This window comes from Poecilia mexicana, unplaced genomic scaffold (assembly GCF_051168715.1).
Source record: "Poecilia mexicana isolate PSO_F unplaced genomic scaffold, ASM5116871v1 scaffold_7, whole genome shotgun sequence".
In the NCBI taxonomy this organism is placed as follows: Eukaryota; Metazoa; Chordata; class Actinopteri; order Cyprinodontiformes; family Poeciliidae; genus Poecilia; species Poecilia mexicana.
In genome coordinates this window covers 16,892,985-16,913,943 of record NW_028263376.1, presented here as the reverse complement: position 1 = coordinate 16,913,943, position 20,959 = coordinate 16,892,985, and the positions used below count along the sequence as shown (strand labels likewise).

The window sequence follows — 20,959 nt, the reverse complement described above, 5'->3', positions numbered from 1 at the left end:
TAAGTAAGCGTCTTGCTTACCAGCTGATTACCCTGGGGTCCCCAAGAAGCATACTGCAACTCTGTCGTCTCCCTCTCGGGAGGGCTAAGCTCCAGCAGATCCCTGGAACACACATAAAGGAAACCTGACATAACCCACTGTCTTTAGGGACAGCTGTCCTGCTTGAAGCCCTCTGAACTCCGTCCATGCCCTGCCCTTGAGAAAGCAGCAGTACTGACAGGACAAAAGAACGAGATGCAGAGAGGAAAAATGAAACTGAGAGTGGGGTTGGTTCATGCAGGACTGGGAGCATTTCTCTTTTTTTTCATATTTACATTCTTCTCAGGCTGGCAAACATCTTCCAAGGCATACTCAGGCACTGACTTTTCTTAAAATCCTTGACGTCTCTCTGAAGTTTGCGGCATCACCCAAAGCCACATCATAAAAGTTCTTCCACTCATAATGCTTAAAACAAATCTCAGGCAGCGACATCAAAGGTACAATACTGCGCAAACCGTACAATATGTTTGTTGATGGAACCTGGAAAGCACACTAACAGACAAATGCATGACTCAATGAGACGCACTTCGAGGGGGACATTTTTTTTTCAAATCAAACTACAGATCTGCTTGCTTTGTTAATGCTCATGCCCCGTGCATCCCATGCATTTTGGCATTCACAGTTCCACCTACCCATTAGCCACACTGTAGATGGCATAGGAGGCTGTGAAGGACTGAGAAAACACCTGAAAGAGGTAGAGGATGTCATGCACAGAGGTGTGTCGCACACAGGTGAAAACACACATTTTAGATCACATGCTCCTTGCACACCAACATGAAGGGTTTGGCATTCTTACAATCTTCTAAATTTATTGCAAAGCAAGCTAGCTCTAACCTGCCAACTAAAATGTTATTTGTGCTAACCCTAAAGCACTAAACATAAGTTCCACTAATGCTAAAGAGCTACACAAACATAGTAATTAGGGGAGGCTAATGTTAAAGTGCTAATCAAATATATAAGACCTGCTAATGGTAAAACGCTACACCAACATAGTAATTAGTGGAAGCTAATGCTAAAGGCTTAATTTCAACCTTGTTTACACCCACCATGTGTCAAGACTCAACATGTTAGATATTTTTCTTTAGGCTGTAGCTTATTTGTTTGTTTTTTGTATCCTTGTCACTTTCTCAAAATTTCTTTTTTAAAGAAAATGAGGATGTGAGGAGAGGAAATAGAACTATTACGTAAACAGACTTCAAAATAAGAGCATAAATACAGCAAACCGTTTGAGGGATTCTGAAGAATCGATAATCAAAATTCCAACACAAATGTTGAACTTCATTCATCTGAAAGTTTACTAAACTAAAAATCTGTGCTGTAGAATTTAAGTGAAAAAATTAATTTAGGTGAAGCTAAGTGAGCTTAAACATTTTGAAACTTAAAAACGCTACAGAGCTAAGTGAAAAATTAGCTCTGCTGTTAGCACATTAGACAATTAGCGTAGGTTTTCCCAACATTGAATGGTTCACAATCCAAATGCCCTCAAAAGTAGAGATGCACTGAGTGACTGATATTGTTTATTTGTGAAAATCACAACACTCTTCAGTGTGGAAGTTGTTACTGTGGAAAGAAGAATCAAAGTTAGTGATTTTCTGTCACTGGGTGAAACTAGCTACTCTGAATTTGTTCATTCAGGCTGGAATCAACAGGGACAGTGTTTGGTGGATTCTGATTTCATACTTTTCTACTCTGAATTGCTTCATACCTGAATTTTTGAAGTGTGAAGCAGAAAACATCAATTATCAGTAACCTTGTCTTGGATGTTTTGTGAAGTTGGTGAACAACAGATAAGATGAAGGCTTTCATTTTGAAGGATTTAACCTTGGTTTGAAATGTTGGCAGCATTTTAAAAATCAAATTAGATCTGATAAACTCCATCAACCAAGAAGATGATTTGTTCCGGCACACTGATCGCTGCTTTATCAGAAGCACATAACTTGGAGAACTCCTTGTAAGAACTGAAGGAGGCGTTTCAATCCGGATTTGAACGTCACTGAAACAATCACTTCTTTACGCCTAACTCAGCATGAACACGCTCAAAGAAGTTACATTCACATTTCATCATTACTCTGATTGCAAGTGAATAGAAGAAATTTGCACACTTGGGACTAAAAGATAAAAAATTAAAGGCATGACAAGAGAATAAAAAATAAAAGGGCATTCTGATTAAAGAGCATCATTATGGCCAATATTCCTCTCATTGAATTGCATCGTGGCTGGCAGCTCTGACACAAGCATCAGTGGCTGCGAATGATTGAATTAACACGCTGAAGGAGACCACTGTGAGACTGAATCAATGAATTTGTGCACTTGAATCTGTTATTTTTTTCTCTGCTGATCTAAAGATCGTCAAACCAACTGGAGGTGATGCATTGATTTCCACCATTTTCCTCCGTTTTTCAGTCAAAGGGGTTGAGGCGGCGGTGTTGCTCGCTGGCCTCTGGGAGACCCGGCCCTTTGGAAAACCAGCCCCAACAGAAATTAAATGTCACATCCTCTATGCAGCGCACTTAGCAGTGAAATTGGATTTTCTACAACATTGTTTGTCTGTTAGAAAATGCATGGCCTCGGTGGCTAAGGCGCAGAGGTATAAAAGAAAGAAGAAATCCATTCGGAGGCGGCCTCTAAATGAGACTGAAGTTTGATTGCGGGGTAAAAGTCAAAGGATGGAGGGCAGGAGTTACTATAGGGAGGAAGGAAGCTTTCTTGCAAGATGAAAAACGGCATCATCTGGTCAAACTTGAAGAAAAAAAAGGAGAGGAAAAGTGAGACAGGAAATTAAAGGGCACACAGAAGTGCCATCAGCATTGTGTTCAATCAGCTGTTTATCATTTGCTTAGAAACCTTGAGATTCTGCTTCCAATTTACCATCAGGAGGCCTCTGGCAGTCGCCGTGTTATTGTGGCTGCATGTGTGATAAACAGAAAGGGAGAACGGGAGCATCTGTCTTGGAGAGGCAAAGAGAATCCTAATGTGAATGCCAGGAACAAATCATAAATCCTCCATTTTGCCCGTCAGCCCCCCGCTTTACTTCTCACATCCAGGGTGCTGCCAAAACGTAGGAGAGGGGGGCTTCGCACACATTAAACACTCTGAAGACGTCGCAGGACAATGTGACGAAGGATATGAGGAGAGATCACAATAGGCTTTGAATAAGCACACATATCTGGAGCTATTGTACAATTCACAATGTGCAGATAATAGCTTCCTCTCTACTCTACATTGTTCTTGCCTCACAAGCATTTTCCTAAAGCAGTGCAGCCTTTAGTACAACAGCACTGTTTGCTGCAGAGAGCAGACAAAAAACTCCCATCGTGTTTTATTTCTGCACAAACCTGGCAGGATGCGGTTCAGCTGTTTCGGTGCATTAAATCCTTAAAAAGTATCATCCACTAAAAAATGTCTCCCCATCATTTAGAAACACCTGCAGGGCTTTGCAGAAGTATTTACACGACTGGATCTTTCCTGCATTTTGTCAAGTCACTGGATTTTAATCTGCTGGATTTTAAATAATCAACAAACAGAAAGTGGTGCATTATTATTATTATGAGTTTAAATCCCCAGAGTGTGTTTTGCATTTCTATTTAGCCCTCTGAGTCGAAGCCACGTTTTGCTGAAATATTAGCAACGTCTACATCAGCTTTATGCATCTTCAGCTTGAATTGTCACCCCTAAACAAAATCCAGTGTTACTAACAGCCTTCAGAAGTCATCTAACCAGTAAACAGCATCAAATCCAGGAAGAAGTTGGGTTATAAAATTCAACATCTCACATCCAATTCCAGTTCTAAGTGCTAAAAATGGGAGGATTATAGAGAATCCAGAAATGGTCAAAGTAGCACTACTTCAACATATTTTTACTGATGTAAAAGTAAAAAGTTGACATCCAAGAAATTACTCAAGTAAAAGCAAAAAAGTATTTGGTAAAACATCAAAACATGAATTATTTAATTAAGACCAAATGTAAAGTTAAGTGGAAATTTTGGTATTTTAAGGACCAAAATGACAATAATTCATATAAGTAACAAAAAAGATCAGGCAAAAGAAAATTTTTCCAAATCAGTTTCTTTCAGTGAAAAACTTATAAAACTTTAACAAAAACTGGTGAATTTTTGGTTAAAACGTGTTTGTTTTTCATTCAGTGGGTAGAGAATCCAGGAATGTTACTCAAGTAAGAGCAGAAATACTTTGTAATAAAATTACTCAAGTAAAAGTAAAAAGAACAACATGATAAAAATACTCGTAAAAGTACATTTTTTTAAAAGTTACTCAAGTAAATGTAACTATATGGCACAACTACAAACCTAAGCCAAAATGTGGCTGTCCACCAGAAATCAATCTTTCTGCCTGCATGAGATACATTATTTGTGACAGAAACTAGCTCTGCACATCATCCTCAACACCTCATGTGTTTCTTCAACCGGGAACAGGAGACTGGTCAGAGTTTATGAAAATACAGAAAACTAAGCACTCCTGGACAAAAAGGCGGCAAAAGGGCCTGGGGTTTGATGTTTAAAAGGAGAAAAATACAAAACATGGAAGGATTTATATCAAACTAGTGAAATTTCGGACATCCCTCTAACTGAGAATCTTTGTCAAGGTTTGTAAATTGATTTTTATGAATGTTATTTGTCCAATCTGTCTGAGATCGAGCTACTTTGTTAAGAAAAATCGGCAGAAAATGTTGTTTCTACATAAGCAGGAGACAAACCTCAGGAGACCAGCTGGTGCTTCTATAAAATATTCACTCAGGTTAGCAAAATGCAAACAACACATTCAGATTTTATTATGTATAAGAAAAGTTTCCACCCCATCCCCACACTGCAAAAACACAAAATCTTACCAAGTATTTCTGGTCCAGTATCAAGTGCAAATATCTTAGTAGACTTGAAATGAGACAAAACTAACTTCCACGTAACTTATTAGCAAGATATAGGAGCTTGTTTAAAGTAAATCATTTGTGAATATAGATTTTTTAAAAAATACTAGTTCCACTGACTGTTTTTTCACTTTTATAAAGACATTTTTCCTATTTTGGATGGAAGAAACTCCCAGTGGAACTAGTACGTTTTGCTTTAGTGACTTAAAACAAGGTTGTTTATATTGTTGAAAAGTTACTTTTAAGTTAGTTTTGTCCGATGTAAAACAAATAGACAATCCTTCTTGGTAAAATTCTGAGTTTTTGCAGTGCAACTGTGTGCTAAGACTGTATGTTCTGGCCTACTACTTCAAAACCTGCCATGCAAAACCAAAAAAATCTCACCAAGTATTTTTGGTCTATAGTTTCTAGTGCAAATATTTTGGTAAACTTGAAATAAGACAAAACTAATTTGCAAGTAACTTTTCAGCAAGATGATTCAATAATTCCTTAATATTGATAAAAAAAAGTGTTTGTTATACAACAAGACATTTTAACTTATAACATGAAAAAAATGTCTTCTTCCACTGGCAGATTATTTCACTTCTAACTCGAACTTTTTCATTAAGATTAAGAAACTATTTACTTAAAACAAGCTCCTATTTCTTGCTGAAAATATATTTGTAAGTTATTTTTTTCTTATTTTAAGATATTTGCACTAGAAACTGGACCGAAAGATTCTGTGTTTTTGCAGTGCAATATGATAAACCAAAGTTTGTGGTTGTAAATGTGACAAAATGTAAATGCATCTCATGGTATGAGGTTTCTGCAGCGTCCCCCTCCTGTTTCCATATCCTCTACTCCCACACAAGCACCAACTCTGAAAACAAAGTGGCCTAAATCAAACAGGCTTCGATGAGAGACATTTCCCTGCAGGTAATCTGTTTTGTCTTGCTGTTTTGTGTCAAAATCCCTAACTAGCTTCTACACATTCTCTTTTATTTTAACAAAATCTATTTATTTTCAACCCAGCAGGCGCCACCCCTGCAAACCCCCCTGAGCTTTTACGAAATCCAGTGAAGCCTTTTAACTTCACACGTCCATCCCTCTTCCTCGCACTTCTTCTCCTTCTTGCATCTCGTCTTTGATAAACATCCCAACTGATTGTAAATGGGCAGCGTGTCTAAGGGCAAGCGGACCGTATCCCATTTATCGTACTCCCGCCGCCGCCCTGAATGCACCGTTTTCTGCTTTTCCTCTGCCGCTCCGAGAAGCCCGCCGCTCCTCTTCTGAACGCCAGAAACGGTGCTTGGCATAAAATGCTTCAGTCAGCGTAAATCCCCCCCCAAGAGATAGAAAAAAAAAGAAAAGTGAGCGAGAGTGAGGAAAATGAAGGAGGAGAGATGGGGAGACAGCTAGAGACAGACTGGGAGAGGAAGGAAGGATTCACAAACACAAAATGCAAATAGCCCATTTTCTGAGCAAACAGAATGCTTCCAGGTTATGTGCACCCAAGCTCATAAAATAGCGTGCTCATATCCTTGAGTTTGCAGAAGAAGAAGGAAAAAAAATCCTGCTCATATTAAAGGAAATATGGTAATGACTTGCTATAAATCAGCCAAGCAGAGTCCCAAAGATCTGAGCCCGTTTCCTTTCGTAGATTTGTGAAAAACAGATTGAATGTATGCATAACCGTTCAATAATTCAGTTAGTATGGAAGCTCTATGTTTTGTGATGAATGCAGTAACACAGCAACAGGCTCATTCGTTCCCCACACACAGAGAAAATCTGATACGCAGTGATTAGTTGGGGGAAGAAAAAAAAAGGAAACCCAGAGAGATACAGGAGACTGTGAGGCAGAACAAATGAGGGCAGGAGGAATCTTTTTGCAGGTTTTTAATAAAAATGTGGGAGAAAATGCGCAGAGGACTGTCATTTCCCTCTAATTTGGATCTCCTCCACCTCTGATTACTTGCTCATAACACAGCTTGTCTTCGCCTTGAGCAAACAACTTGCAACTATGCTGGAATTTGCGAGGTGAGGAGTTACAAGTGCTGGGAAACTGAAGTAAAGATCTAGTTTTTCCTCGCCTTATCTAAAACCACCTGCGATTGTGAGGCTCTGCATGTTCTTATTAAAATTCCCCACTGAACAGGCAGGGTTATTTCATTACCGCAGCTCCAACTTTACCTCTTCTTTGATCCCCCTTTTTCACTTCTTTGCACCTCTTCTGCTAAACACTTCACAGCGATCTCTCCTTCCTCTCTCCTTCCTCTCTACCCACTGCAATGAGCCAGTTTAAATATTCAACTCCTCATATGTTATCTCAGTCATTTGGAGGGTGGGTGTTACAGACTGCTGCAGCTGCAGAAACAGAGCTCACACACACATGCACACGCGCACACGCACGCACGCACGCACGCACGCACGCACGCACGCACACACGCACACACACACACACACACACACACACACACACACACACACACACACACTACTCAACCTTGTCCTTCATGCTCTTGCAGCTTCTCTGTGTTGTTTGATAGAAATTACACGCCACCTTTGTTTAACAGCCACAAGTGGCCTGTCAAGACGTGTGGAGCTTTGTTAGTGGAGAATCACTAGTCTTTAATATCTGAGGAAGATTTATGGCTGTGGATGTGTTCTGAATGCAAAACACTCGATAATGAAGTCTAGAGTCTATCCCAGGCCACTTTGCTGGCGATATCAAACTTACCGGTCGAATGTTATACGCCAAGAGGACAAACCTCTTGTCTGCAGACACCTGGAATTTAGATGAGGTCAGGTCCTGCAAGGCAGAATTAGGAGAAAATTAGGAGAAATTGTAAAACAAGATCTTAAAACAGTAAAAACGTACAAGAATGACCAGTACAGACAATGAAAATAACTTTTTTTATATACCGTCACCCATCCGTGTGCAATTATGAAGTCAGATTCTGTTAAAACATTACAAGTAGAGGTGTGCCAATCGATCGGTCACCGATCACAATCGGGCCGATTTTCGTGAAAAAGTGCATGATCGGTGATCGGCGATCATTGGCTCTTTTACCGATACCGATCATCTCATTTCCAACCTGCCTGTGCAGCTGGTCTCCTCTTTCTTTCACTCTGCGCAAACGCGCAGCAACAAATCCTAAGCGATGTGGATCTATAACGCACTGAATGAATGGGGAAGTTTGCGTGTTGCGGCGGAAAATTGAAGCAGGTCAAAATGCATCAACACGACGAATCTAGTATGGAATAAAAACAAAGCCATACTTGACGGAGATTGGCTACATCGAGGCTCACTGCAGTAAAATAGACATACGGAGGATCAGATAGCAGGTAAAGCAGCGCACAGCTACAAACACTCACCCGGATTAGCATGACGGTCAGAAAGCTAAACAAATAACCCGCGAAATTATTTAAGTCTTCGAGCTGCGATGTCAGACGCTGGTTCTGCTCTCCTGTTGAACCGCTGCTACAGGTAGTAATATTTGACAGACGGAGCGCCGCTTCTGCTCCACCTGGTAGTGACTCTCACACGAACCTCTGCTTAAAGCTGCAGCATATAACTTAAAAAATACATTTTACATACATATTAAAACTTTAGTTGTCCTAACATGAGACAGATAATCTCTAAAAAAAATAATCGATCTCCTCCCTGATCTGCATAATTACTCCGCTCAGTCAGAAACAGCCAATCAGAGCTAGCAGTAATCAGCTAGCCGCCATGCTATCAGGAAGTTTTCATTCAGTAACTCTGGATTGTTTATTGTAATGGAACCTGTTTTTGCCTTTGAATGTCAGGTTTTATACTTGAACTTCTTGGCAATGTTGAGAGGTTTTATTTTGGCTCTTTGTATTATTTAGCCTCTTCAGAGCCTTCATATGTTTTCAGTCTGTTAAAGATAGTATTATCAATAGCAGTACAATTTGCACAATGCCTGTTTTGTTTTGTTCTTGGAAAAAGTTATTAAAAACCAGTTTTTGTCTAAATTAAGGTGAATTCATGGTTCCTTTTTCCACATAATGTAACCGGTAGTGTTTATGATAATAATAATTATGTGATCGGTATCGGTGATCGGTATCGGTGTATCGGCCCTCATGGGTGATCGGTATCGGTATCGGGAGGAAAAAACCTGATCGGCACATCCCTAATTACAAGACTTAATTTAGCAGTAATCTTTATTTAGTTTAACCCTTCCAGATGACACAACCAAATTTGCAGTACCGTAACTCCACCACATTCCAGCAGTTTCTGAAAGGAGAGACGTAGCGCTTTCCAGTCGATATCGGATTATTACGGTAATTTCACTCCCACCATAGCAGGGAGTCAAATTAATCTGAGGGATGCTCTTTTAATAGACGATAAATTGCAAAACTAACTGCTAAATATTGAAAGTTACAGTTGTTATGGATAAATGGGCAAATATACAATTACTTACCGGACATTTAAAGAACTTTGTACAATTAAAATAGGCAAAAATATCCAGGTGGAGCTAAAAGCTAGCTGAAAGGGTTAAACGATGTTGTCTATAATGGCTGTACTGAAAGGGATTTCTACAATCTGTACAACAAAGATGTCATAACGGTTTATGTAGTGATGGGTAGATGAGGCGTCATGTATCGTTTCGACTCAGCAAAACCGTGTCGATTCTGTGTTGATACTGTGTCACTCAATACTGACACCTGCTGGACATTAAAAATTTCTACAGCCAACGTAGTGATTTGATGACCTCCTAGTCTATACAATAAGATTTAAGTCTTTGTATTTTATTGAATATTATATATTGTATTATGTCATATCTTCAGTTAAATTTAAAATATATTTGATATACAGTCAATAAAAAATGTGAACATGTACCATAAAGTGAAAATTTAAGTGAATGTGTTTGGAATGAGGATGCATGGACTGTTTCTTTTCCACACAGATTTTTATATATAAAAAAAGTTTTTAGAACATTTTGAAATTTAGCCTGTTACGCTTTTTTGACAAAACTTCTCCTGCTGTAGATAAAAACGAAGTAAACGTTACATTTACAGCGAACGCTTGTTTTTCTTAGTGTTTGCGTTACAAAAATAACCAGTGATATGCGAAATCCGTGAAGTAGTTACCTTTAGTTTTTACAGTTATTACACAGCATAAATAAATACTCTGTATTGAAACCAAAGAACAAACCCTGTTTTCAGATCAGCGGATGTGCGTGTTCATCAATCGGGCCTTAATCAGAGTCGCGTCATTAAAGCGTCTCCTCCAACCTGCTTTGCGAGATCCACAGCTGTATCTACGGCAGAGCGATGGATCTCATCAAGCCTCCCGTCGGATTTTGCTGCCTCTGGCCACAGTGTTTTTCCAGCTGGCATTCAAAGTTTCAGTTTCCAATCTGTATTAAATACCGTAATGTTATTGGCACTCAGGTAGAGAAGAAGCGCAGAGACTGTTTTTACCAATCATACGATCAATCAGGACGCAGAACACTGTGAAAAAAAAACTGCACAAAAAAATCTGGGAAGCAGCGATACCGTGAAAGGTGAACCGCGTTACAGCGAGGGATCACTGTATATGAAATAATTTATAAAAAGCACCTGAGTAATTTGTAAAATGGCTGTATATCTGAGTTTATCTAGGTGTATCTGGGACTTCATTCTCATGCCTGGCCTCATAATGCCTCAACATTGAAAAGGTGGATTTATATAAATAAGACAGTTTAGTCAAACACTTAACCTACAGAACATAATATGAAAGTTAACTAAGAGTCCATTTCAGCTGAATTTGGATTCAGATAGATCAAGTAGAAACTGACAAGAACCGGATGAAACGACAAAAATGAAAGCTAATTTATTTTCCAATATAAGATCAAAATGGCCCCACACTGCGGAAACCTTTCCTTAGAAGCTGCTCCATATTTGACGCTGTTCCGTAAAAGATCAATAATTCGTTTGGCAAATGCATTTGACAGATTGACAGATTTGCTTCCTTATAAACAGAGTTTGGCGCGTTAATGTCATTTCGAAACAGTTCCTGTATCGGTCACGTGACTTGCTGAAACAAATACGCGCACCGAAACGGGTTTAGGTCTATGGGCTGGACACATGCACCGACGCATCGGTGTTGCCGGACCCATCACTAGGTTTATGCAAATGCCATTATATGAACATTTAAACCATCATTATTTTTGAACTGGGTGGTTATTTGCACAGAAACCATTAGAGAAGCTGAGGTAGGATGCACCAACAATGATCTTCGTATGAAGCACGTACTGAGAACGAAACATATAAAGTAAGCCAGTTTACAAAACAAAAATATATTTTTTTATCAGTTTAAATGGAAAATGGCATCAACAGCTCATATTTTGGATGACTCTATCAAGCAGCATCATGCTGATTTATGCCTATAAGTACCAATTAGGATTTTACTGGGCAAAACAGAAGTCTTATGTTTTGTCCAGAACCAGAAGTGACTCTTTCTTTGCTCTGAAGCATCTCGAATGGACCGCCACACAGTCATAATGTGGATCGTAATCAAAGAAATAGTAATCTTAATCTTCTTCGGAGAAAGGGGATACAATGTGCTTTGGACCATGCAAACTGTTCTAAGCAGCAAATTAAAAAAGCCAGGCTCTGTGCTGGTATGGGTAATGAGTGCTATACCGCTGTTACTACAGCATTATTGCAGTAAAGGACACTTCACTAAATTGGAAAGCACACAGTATTGAAGAAAGTGTAATTTCCAGGAATGTCCTTGTACTATTTACCAAAATATTACAAAGCTAAATTATTAAACACAAAGATATAGCTGCATATTTGAAAAAAAAGAAAAAGGTAAGTGTACTGGAGAATGACTGAATGGAGAATTTTAGAACAGGAAGTAATAAAAACTGCTTTGACACCTTGAGATGTGCTTGCAGAAAAATGTGGAGAGAAAAAAACCCACAGCAAAGCAACAACATTTTAGAATTGGATAAAATGAAAACATAAAGTCCTAAAAGCTTTACTGCCTCAACATTTCTGAAATGTGTTGAACTATTAAGGGGAAACACTTGCAATGACATAAAACAGTCAAATGTCAGAAGAGTTATTTGTACTGTAAGTACTACTCAGATTTATTAATATCCTCTTTATTTATTTTCATTTAGGAACACTTACTTATAACAACCACATTCACTTCTTTAGACCCTCTTAATACAAGTCAATAAAAATAAATTATCTTAATTTAGAAAGATAAAGACACTGACCTCTAAGACAAAGTGTCATAAAAAAGATTCATGTGAGCTTCTTCTAATCTGTAATTAGTGGAGTACCTCAGTGCCTCCTTGCAAACCATCCTTGAATATTAAACAACATCCACCTTCTTTAAAAGCGAATGTGAATATCTGGCATAAAACTACATCTTCTCAATTTGTGTCTGGTTTTTGGGTGACAACACACTGATCATGGACATGATTAATGATTTAATTGAGATTTTACATCTTTCCTTGATGAGAACTTAAGATTCAAATATATACACAATATTTGGATAAATGTTTTTGCACTTCTATTTGGATTTCTACTGCTTAACACACAACCCAGCTCGTTTTTAGCAACAACTCAGTCTTTTGAGAATATAACGTCACAACTGCCCTCACCTAGCAACCCCAGGAGCGCTCCGCCTGTCACCTAGAAACCCAAATTGAGTTCCAGCACATTTGGTCAGCTGGACAAGTGTTTTGTTGTTGACTTACCATCCAGAAACTACTTTCTAAATTCTTGCTGGTTGAGCATGATGCTCTACTTCTGCTTTTCCATGGTATACGGTTGAATAATTATGCTTTCTGCAGTGTAGTTGAGTTCTGCTAGCAGCAGCTTGTTTGGATTTAAAGTGACAAGAAACCCCAAAACAGATCATTTTAAAACAGGCAGAAGTGAGCAGTCTGAGATCTCATTATCTAAATGATTTAGTGCAAATAATGTAATGAATAAGCTTTGTATATCTCATAGGAAGCATTACAGGTCACCTTTAAAACATAAACAGAAAATTGACTCAGCAACATATTTATCTGTGTGTTTTGATATATGAAAGAAAATATTTGTTTTTGTTTGTTTTTTATAGAAGCAGAGATGAAAAACCAACATCTCGACACAGGGAAGACACTTATCATACTGACAACACAACCCTGCTTTGAGCATGGCTGCGATGACCCACATAAGTCTGTTAGTGTCGAGCAGAGGCGGTGTTCAAAACGATGCCCTCGCACGGAAAGATCTCTTTGAAGACACAGGCAGAGGGCTCACAGAGGAGCCAGATTGGGGGGGAAATATGCGCCGATACCGTCAACGTGCCAAGTCTTTTTTTGTGTAAAATGCGCCATGTGGTGCCGCAGCTCCCCGTAGCATCTGTCTCCCAGTTTTCATTTCTATCGACCTATTTGTTCATTCTTTGTGTTAATGTGAGACAGTCATTTCTGCGAGCCGTCCTACCAGAGAGCTGTTGTCCAGCAGAGTTGTGGTTAGGTTGTTGCTGAGGGTGAATGTCAGGACATGTCCCTCTCTGGTGCGCAGCGCCACTTCATTCTCTGTTAGGGGAAAAGCAGATGGAGTTTGTTTGTTTTTTGAATATGTATGGAAGAAAAACACAGCGTCAAGCATCATGTCAAAACTTTTTCTCTTTTTTTCCCCCCTACATATTCAAGAGAGTGGGTGGAAGTAGAAACTTGGAAAAAAATAAAATAAAAAAAATCAGACTTCTTAACCACCAGCATAATCTTACATGGGTTTTGTTTTAACAACATTATAAATGTGAAGTTGGTTCATTAACCCTTTAAATGAATCTTTTTTAAAGTTATTTTCTCCTGACATTTATTGTTGCTATGTAAGTTCCCTTTCTGCCGCCCTTGGCGGTTGGTGGTTGCCGTAGCAACCAGTAACTGACTGCGCTCCCCATTTTTTGTTTTTGCCGTTGTCTGTAACTGTGGGATGCATTACAATCAGCTCCGTGTTTTATTTACAAGTATTGTACTTTGGCACATATTTTAGACAAATTTAATTAGGCACAGGGTTTTTTCATGTATAATTTTGTGTATGATTTTAACTGTTAGCGTAATTAATTTTATCCGGCTAGGCTATGTTCAACTATTTCAGGGTTCAAAAACCAATCAGTTCAATCTAAAGGATGTTTTTTTTTTTATTTTACAACTGCCAACTGCAGTCACAGTTCACTGGGAACAATTACTTTGTAATTTGTTTTAGGTTTTTTTTGTATTGGAATTTATTTAATGTTTATAGGCAGAAGCTGCTGGACTGATATTTAATTTCGACTACAGTGGATGAACAATTATTGTTTCTTTACATTTCACTAAGAAAAACAAAGCTAGCATCATCAACAATAATTGACTAACAATCACTAGCGGAACAAGTCAGCGTCGGGCCGGGGGGCAGGGCCAATTACCGGGCCAATTACCGGGCCCCTAACCAATCATCGGGCCCCTAACCAATCACCAGGCCCCTAAGGAATCACCGGGACCCTTATGTGGGGGTGGGGTGGGGGGTGTTTTTAACATTAAATACACCCTTCTCAACAGGCGAGGGTGCACTTTCTCTGTCTATAATGACTTGAAACCATTCCTCCCTCCCTGGCACCTCCAGGCCCGGCCCCCCATCCGGCCCGGTTTGGGGGGCAGCAGCCCCCCCAGGTCCCCCTATAGCTCCGCGCCTGCTAACAATATTACATTTTATATCCAGGAGTAATCATATGTTTGTATGATAATTTGAACAGTTTTATGTTTGGACATTGGCTAAGTTCAGTATTCAAATTATCCCACAGTTTGTCTCCAATTACTTACAAAAGATTTTTCTAGTATTTCTGAATTTGCATGTTTTAAACTTATAAAATTTGCTCCTTGGTCTTAAACAGTTTTTCAATGTCATGTCAATGTTCATGTTTATGTTTAGCTTAAAGAATTAGATCTTTAACAATTTAGATTTCACAAATCTAGTTAAATTGCAAGTGTTTTCTAAATATCCAACCCTATGGATTACACTTCTTACTCTTTTTTGTGGTATTGTTAATACTTGTAGGGTAGTTTCGTAATTATTGCCACAGACTTCTGCACAATAACTGAAATAGGGTAAGACAGATGAATAGTAGAGCAAATGTAATCCTTTTTGTATAACTAACTTGACTTTATTTAATAGGGATTTACTTTTAGTTTATCCTCAATAATCACACCTAAATTGGTGTCATTGACAGTGATTGGCAGTTCCCACAATAATGTTATTTTTGTTGTGTTTTATTTAAGTTTGTTCATTTTATCCTTTCACTGTTGTTCCACATCAACTCCAACATAAAAAATGTTAGTATCATTGGCAAATAGCATACATTTAATCATTTCGGGTCCAACAGGTCATTGAAACACGGATCCTCACCGTTCAACCACGCCGCACAGGGATCGTGAACTTTAAACTCCTCGCTCTCCAGATCCTCCATGGTCACATGGGAGTGGAGTAACAAGTGAGACTCGTCTTTGAAAGCAGACAGACAGAGCAAGATGTGAAAAGCCTTTGTTCACATGAAAGCAGGGATTGGCCCACTTTTTAGCATCATGCTGGATTTATCTCTTCAGAATAGCATAGTTAGGCTATGCTCAACTATTTCAGGGTTCAAAAACCAATCAGTTCAATCTAAAGGATGTTTTTTTTAACCACAATAAGTTATAATAATTTCCAAAACTTACACTTTGATTAAAATCAACAAGAGATAGCAAACAGGAATTAAATTTATCATTGACTACTGATGTGCATTCCTTAATGATTGATTAAACAAAAACAACAAACACACTCACAAATAAAAATAAAGATTCATCACTACCTCTACTCTACTGCACAAATCAGAAGAAATGAGCATTTAAAACGTATTCACCCCCTTACAGATATATTCTGTTTTAGCTTCTTTGTCACACTTAACATTTTCAGAGCATCAAAATAATTTTAAATCCAATAAATGATGATTTTATTTGTAAAGGAAGTACTATTTCTATATAACAATCAACTTCTCTTTAGGAGACCACAAACATGCAAGATTTTTTAATTTAAATCCTTTTGGCACATATTTACTTCCATATATTTACTTCTATAACAATGGTAATTAGGCTTAGAGAGTACTTTTTAACTTTTTCTAGAGTATTCAACGCAGGGTAGATTAGATTGTTTTATTCCCTCAGTAAATGAATTTCTAATTTCAGGTATAGTTGTCTGATATTAAAATGTGTTTAAAAGAAGTAAAACAGAGAAGAAATCTGTTGGTAGCTTTCGCGTAAGCAGAGGGTACAAATAACATCAAGCAAGGTCGCACATGCTTCATGTTTTGGAAACCGCCTGCAGGGATAAAAAATTGTCTTGACTTGATCTAAAAGTCAGCAGATGCCACTTCGAAGCGCCATGGAAGAAAAAAAAACCAGTGAAAGGAGGTCTGCATTCAAATTGAGAGAGTTCAGCGTCGTGGAGAAGATTTCAGCGCTGGCAAGATCGATGCCCCTCTCACGTTTGTCCTTCAGAAGTGAGGGCTCAGAAACTAAATTAGCAAAACGAAATGGACGCCAGGGGACACATCCAGCTCTATGGCATACTAATTAACACCTTATATCTTGTTTGTTTAATGGTGGTGCTAAAACCAAAGTCTTAAAGGAAAAAGTCCCAGTTTATTGGGTCTTATAATCTCTCGGAGACTATTTGACCGAGAGCAGTAACTTCTTGGAGTTTCTCCTGGTTGCCTGGCAACTGCTATGAGACAAAAAAAAAAAGAGTCAAAGAGGTTTTTAACCTCTCAAAAAGACTCAACTGTTTTATTTATGATGTGGTTCTTGTACAGATAAAACAAACATGCTTCAGAAGGAGGCGCCCGTAGGTGGATTTTTATTTTTTTTCACTTTACAACAGAGCCTGATTAGTTCTTCCTTCCTTTTCTGCTCTTTATGTGAAGTTAAAGGCTTCTGGCTGCAGACATGAGAGTTAAATTGGTGTTTTTTATGCAACTTTCAAAGCCATGGATCCAAATTGCGCTTTCCACTTTGATGCTCCCGCCTCTTTTCTTACCGGGCGTGAGGACGACGACGGAGAGGGTGACCAGGGACATGACGGCCAGGATCACCACCATGGCGATCCCGATGCCCTTCCAGTTCCTCGGTGGACCGTCTGAACTCCCCAGGTCCTGAAGCGGGAGAGAGAAAACAAATGCGGTGATGAATGTGAGCCGAGCTAAAAGAGAGGACATTAGTGCCGCTTCATTTCCACCGTCAGACAAATCGGTTTGCTGAGCCACGGGGGACCGGGACCAATCTGCAGCATTACTTAGACTCCAATAAATTGCACAAGTTTTCAGCTGGAGAACTGCGTGAAACTGTTGCTTTTAGGAGAGCAGTTTTTAATTGGGGAAGAAATTAAAACTGACACGTAGTTCTTCTTTTACTTTGCTTCATTTCACATGAAATTATAGACCTTTTACTTTGGAAGAAGGTTAATGGTGAAATACGTTCCCCGAAACTGAGACACTCTTTGAACTATATATACCCGTCTCCAAATTGATTTTTGTTTACTGAAATAATAAAAAACAACAATTTATAGCTCTCTTTATATTGTAATTGCACATTTTATGCAGTAGATTTTTTATACACATAAGAAGTTATTCTAAATTCAGCACCACAGACACATAGACACATTTTAACAGATTTTTCTTTTATGTATGATATGTAGACATTCAATGGTTGTTTTATGATATTAGATTGTTTTATTACAGATGGAAACTTAGCTTAAGCTAAAGCTGGTGCAAAGTATTTTTTTATTAATGTTCTTTTCACATTGTCCCCATTGTAAATAAATTAATAAACTAAACTAAGCATTGTTAATACTGATTAACTGTAAAAGAAAGAAACAACAATAAAAAAACAGGCTTGTTAAAGCAAATATGCGGAGGAGATCTGTAATTTTTTGAAGAAAAATAAATCTAAACAGGTGTAAGAATAACATTATTTTGCAATGGATTTGTAGCTTTAATTAGCCACAATGCATCTTTTTACAATCAGAGGGAATAACAAACTTATATTTAATTGTTGCCATAAACAGTCATACAGACCAATAAACATTATGAAGAAATAATTCATAATTTGTTTTATGAGTAAAATCTAAAACATTCGGTGTACATTTCTGTTTAATCACGTTTCTCTGCAACATCTGCTAGAAAACGAATCAGCCTCAGTTTTGTGTCTTTTTTGAATTTCTAACAGGGTTTTCCTGTATTTAGCTTCATCCATCTTCCTATTAGCAGTGAGCTGCTTTCCTGTTCCTGATAAAGAAAAACATCCCCAAACAAAGATGCAGCGAATTCCCCGTATTCAGGGTGTAAATCACTGCGTTCTGGTGTGATTAGCTGTGTTTCGTCTGTAGGCAAACAATTTAAAATTTTGGTCAACAGAGTAAAGGAGGCAGCAAATACTTGTGACACTGGATTTATATTTGCTAATAAAATGAATAAAGCTGAAATGATTAATCATGATTAATCGATTATTTGAATGATCATTAACTAATTTAGCAGTTGATTAATCATTAACTTCAGTGAACAAACTCAAAAAAAGGTCATTTGCTGAAAGAACAACACACTCAAAGTGGTAATTAAGCCAAAACTGTACAAACATTTTGCAAACAAGATTAAAAAAACAAACATATTTTTCTGTAAATATTTTCTACCCAGAATTCCTCAAGTGGCACTTTTAGCTTCACCTGTTTCAAATAAATAAAAATCTATTTGCCCTCCACTTATACACATATTGATGTTGGAAGTATTTCTTTAGCTGTAGATGAAACTTTTGCTACAAATGATCAAGAGTTCACTAAAGGAATGCAGTGTTGTTGTATTTTAGGCAATAAAATGTTAATTTTCTGATTTATTTGCATATTTTAATCTATTTTTAATATTAAACAAAAAATGAATCAAGTGGTTAAATGTAAAATCTGCAGAATGTGCCAATTTTTTAATATCGATTAATCATTTAACCTTCAGAATAATTGATTACTAAAACAATTGTTAGCTACAGTCCTAAAAATTAACCATGTCATTTTTGCAAAATATGAACAATTTTGTGTTATCACATAAAATCCCAATAAAATATATTGATGTTTGTGACTATGACATGAAAAAAGAGCGGGGAAAAAACACAGTAGGTCTTTTTTACAGGACTGAATCAAAAGCTGTGACTTGGTGAAAAATCAAGGTTTTAAATTTTATTTTGAACCTCAGGAACCATTCGGTCTCCAGGGTAAGAGCTGGTATGCTTGTGCTTGTGCCTCAGCTCTCTGCAGAGCCACATTTCCATTTTGTTGTTTCTCTCCCCTGAATCAAAAACACATCAAACTGCTTAAATTATGATCTTTTCCAGGCAATGCTGCACACATGCTGAGCTCCATTTTCCCCTGTATCCAAAAACAATGGTGAATTATTTTGTTTTTTTATGGAGAAAAAACAGTTTGTAGTGCTGATTTGCTCAGTTAAGCTCTAGATTTCTGTGAAATCTGCTCGGTACAGCAGCCAGCACATCCAGCTGTCTGTCAGTGTACTATTTAGCCTCCCATTCACACCTGCTCTCAATTTGTGATTACAAGAGTTTATTGTCAAGCTCAGTTTTCGACGTTCAGTATTCTTGTTTTTGGGGTTACTTTGCTCGGTGCCAGATGATTGTCAGCCTGTCTGCTCCGTTTCTCCTACTGGGTTGTTAACAAAAGTTACTGCAGCAGCTAAATAGAGTTTGTGCGTCATTTTAATCTGCAAACTCATACACTGCAAAAATCTAATAATGCCAAGTATTTTTCTCTAGTTTCAGGAACAAATATTGTTTGTAAGAAGAAGTAAGTTTTTCTCTAACCTTCTTTTTAGTGCTAGAGGACGTGTCAAACTCCAGGCCTAAGCGTCAAATCTGCCATTTTTTAAATCTGCTGTTGCATCAAACTTAATAAACCAGTGTTATTTACTGCACTAACTTCTCTTTCCTCACCACACCTCTCAGCATAACATCAATAATTCTTAATATTGAAAACAAAGTGCTAATTCTACTGGAATAAGTGAGATAATCAATGGAAATAGTACTTTCTTATCAATATGAAGCAATTATTGACTCATATCTCGCTGAAAGGTTAGTTTTGTCTTAATTCAACTGTACTAAGATATTTGCACTAGAAACTAAATTAAAATACAGGGTAAAATTTTGTGTTTTCAAATTAGGAAGAGGGATCTGCTACTCTACTGTTACTGAAGGTGCAACTTTGTCCCAAATTTGAATAATGTATTTGGCATGAATTGGTTTTACACCATCCATCCATCATCTGCACCTGCTTGTCCTTGCAGGGTTGCTGGTGCTTATCTGCAGCAGGCAACACAGAAACACACACATGAATGCACACACTCAGACTAAAGACTTTAGAGAGACCAACAAGCTGCAACATTCGTGGGACTGAGTGAAGAAGCCACAAATGTATTCAGACAGTGGCGCAAAAAGTGGGTATGGAGTGTATGCAACGCATTGGGGCGCTACACTGGAAGGGGCGCAAAAACGATGTGGGGATTTTTTTTTCTAGCCAGCATTTTATGTACTTATCAGCTATTTGTGTATGAATTGATCAATAACAGAGGAACAGCACTGATTAGGCGCCCCTCCCCTCCCATACAGGTAGGAAGGTCCAACCAGCCTAGAGTGGAAGAAGTTGCATCCGATAAGATTGTTGAATGGGAAGTACTGCCCCACTCTTCTGAAAAGACAGCTCAAGCAACATGTTCGTGTGAAGCCAAATTTAAGGCACGCGAACTGGAATATATCAGAGTACAGGAACATTTAATGAAACGGCTTGATGAGGTGGTCAAACTGAACCATAAATTATTTGACAAGGTTAAACAGCAGAACGATCTGATAAGGGAAGTTCTCGCAGAAAGAAGACAGCGCAAGAGGTCTATGGTGTCTGTTCAGGTTCAGACTGAGGAACAAGACAATTCAAAGGAGAAACCAATCTACCAGTGTGCTTCAATACAAACGGAGACAGCTGTACA

The 20,959-nt window shown here is 38.1% G+C and overlaps 1 protein-coding gene across 1 annotated transcript in view; it reads right to left on the bottom strand.

Annotated features, from left to right (window-relative positions):
- Positions 1–20,959, bottom strand: part of LOC106917058 (inactive dipeptidyl peptidase 10) — a 68,034-nt gene that overhangs the window by 37,440 nt on the left and 9,635 nt on the right. Inside the window, exons 2-7 of the mRNA XM_014985755.2 lie at positions 16,966–17,080; positions 15,301–15,396; positions 13,357–13,451; positions 7,634–7,705; positions 672–724; positions 21–102 (exon numbers count right to left, since the gene is read on the bottom strand). Of these exons, the coding sequence (XP_014841241.2) occupies positions 21–102; positions 672–724; positions 7,634–7,705; positions 13,357–13,451; positions 15,301–15,396; positions 16,966–17,080 (513 nt within the window). The remainder of the gene's footprint in view (positions 1–20; positions 103–671; positions 725–7,633; positions 7,706–13,356; positions 13,452–15,300; positions 15,397–16,965; positions 17,081–20,959) is intronic.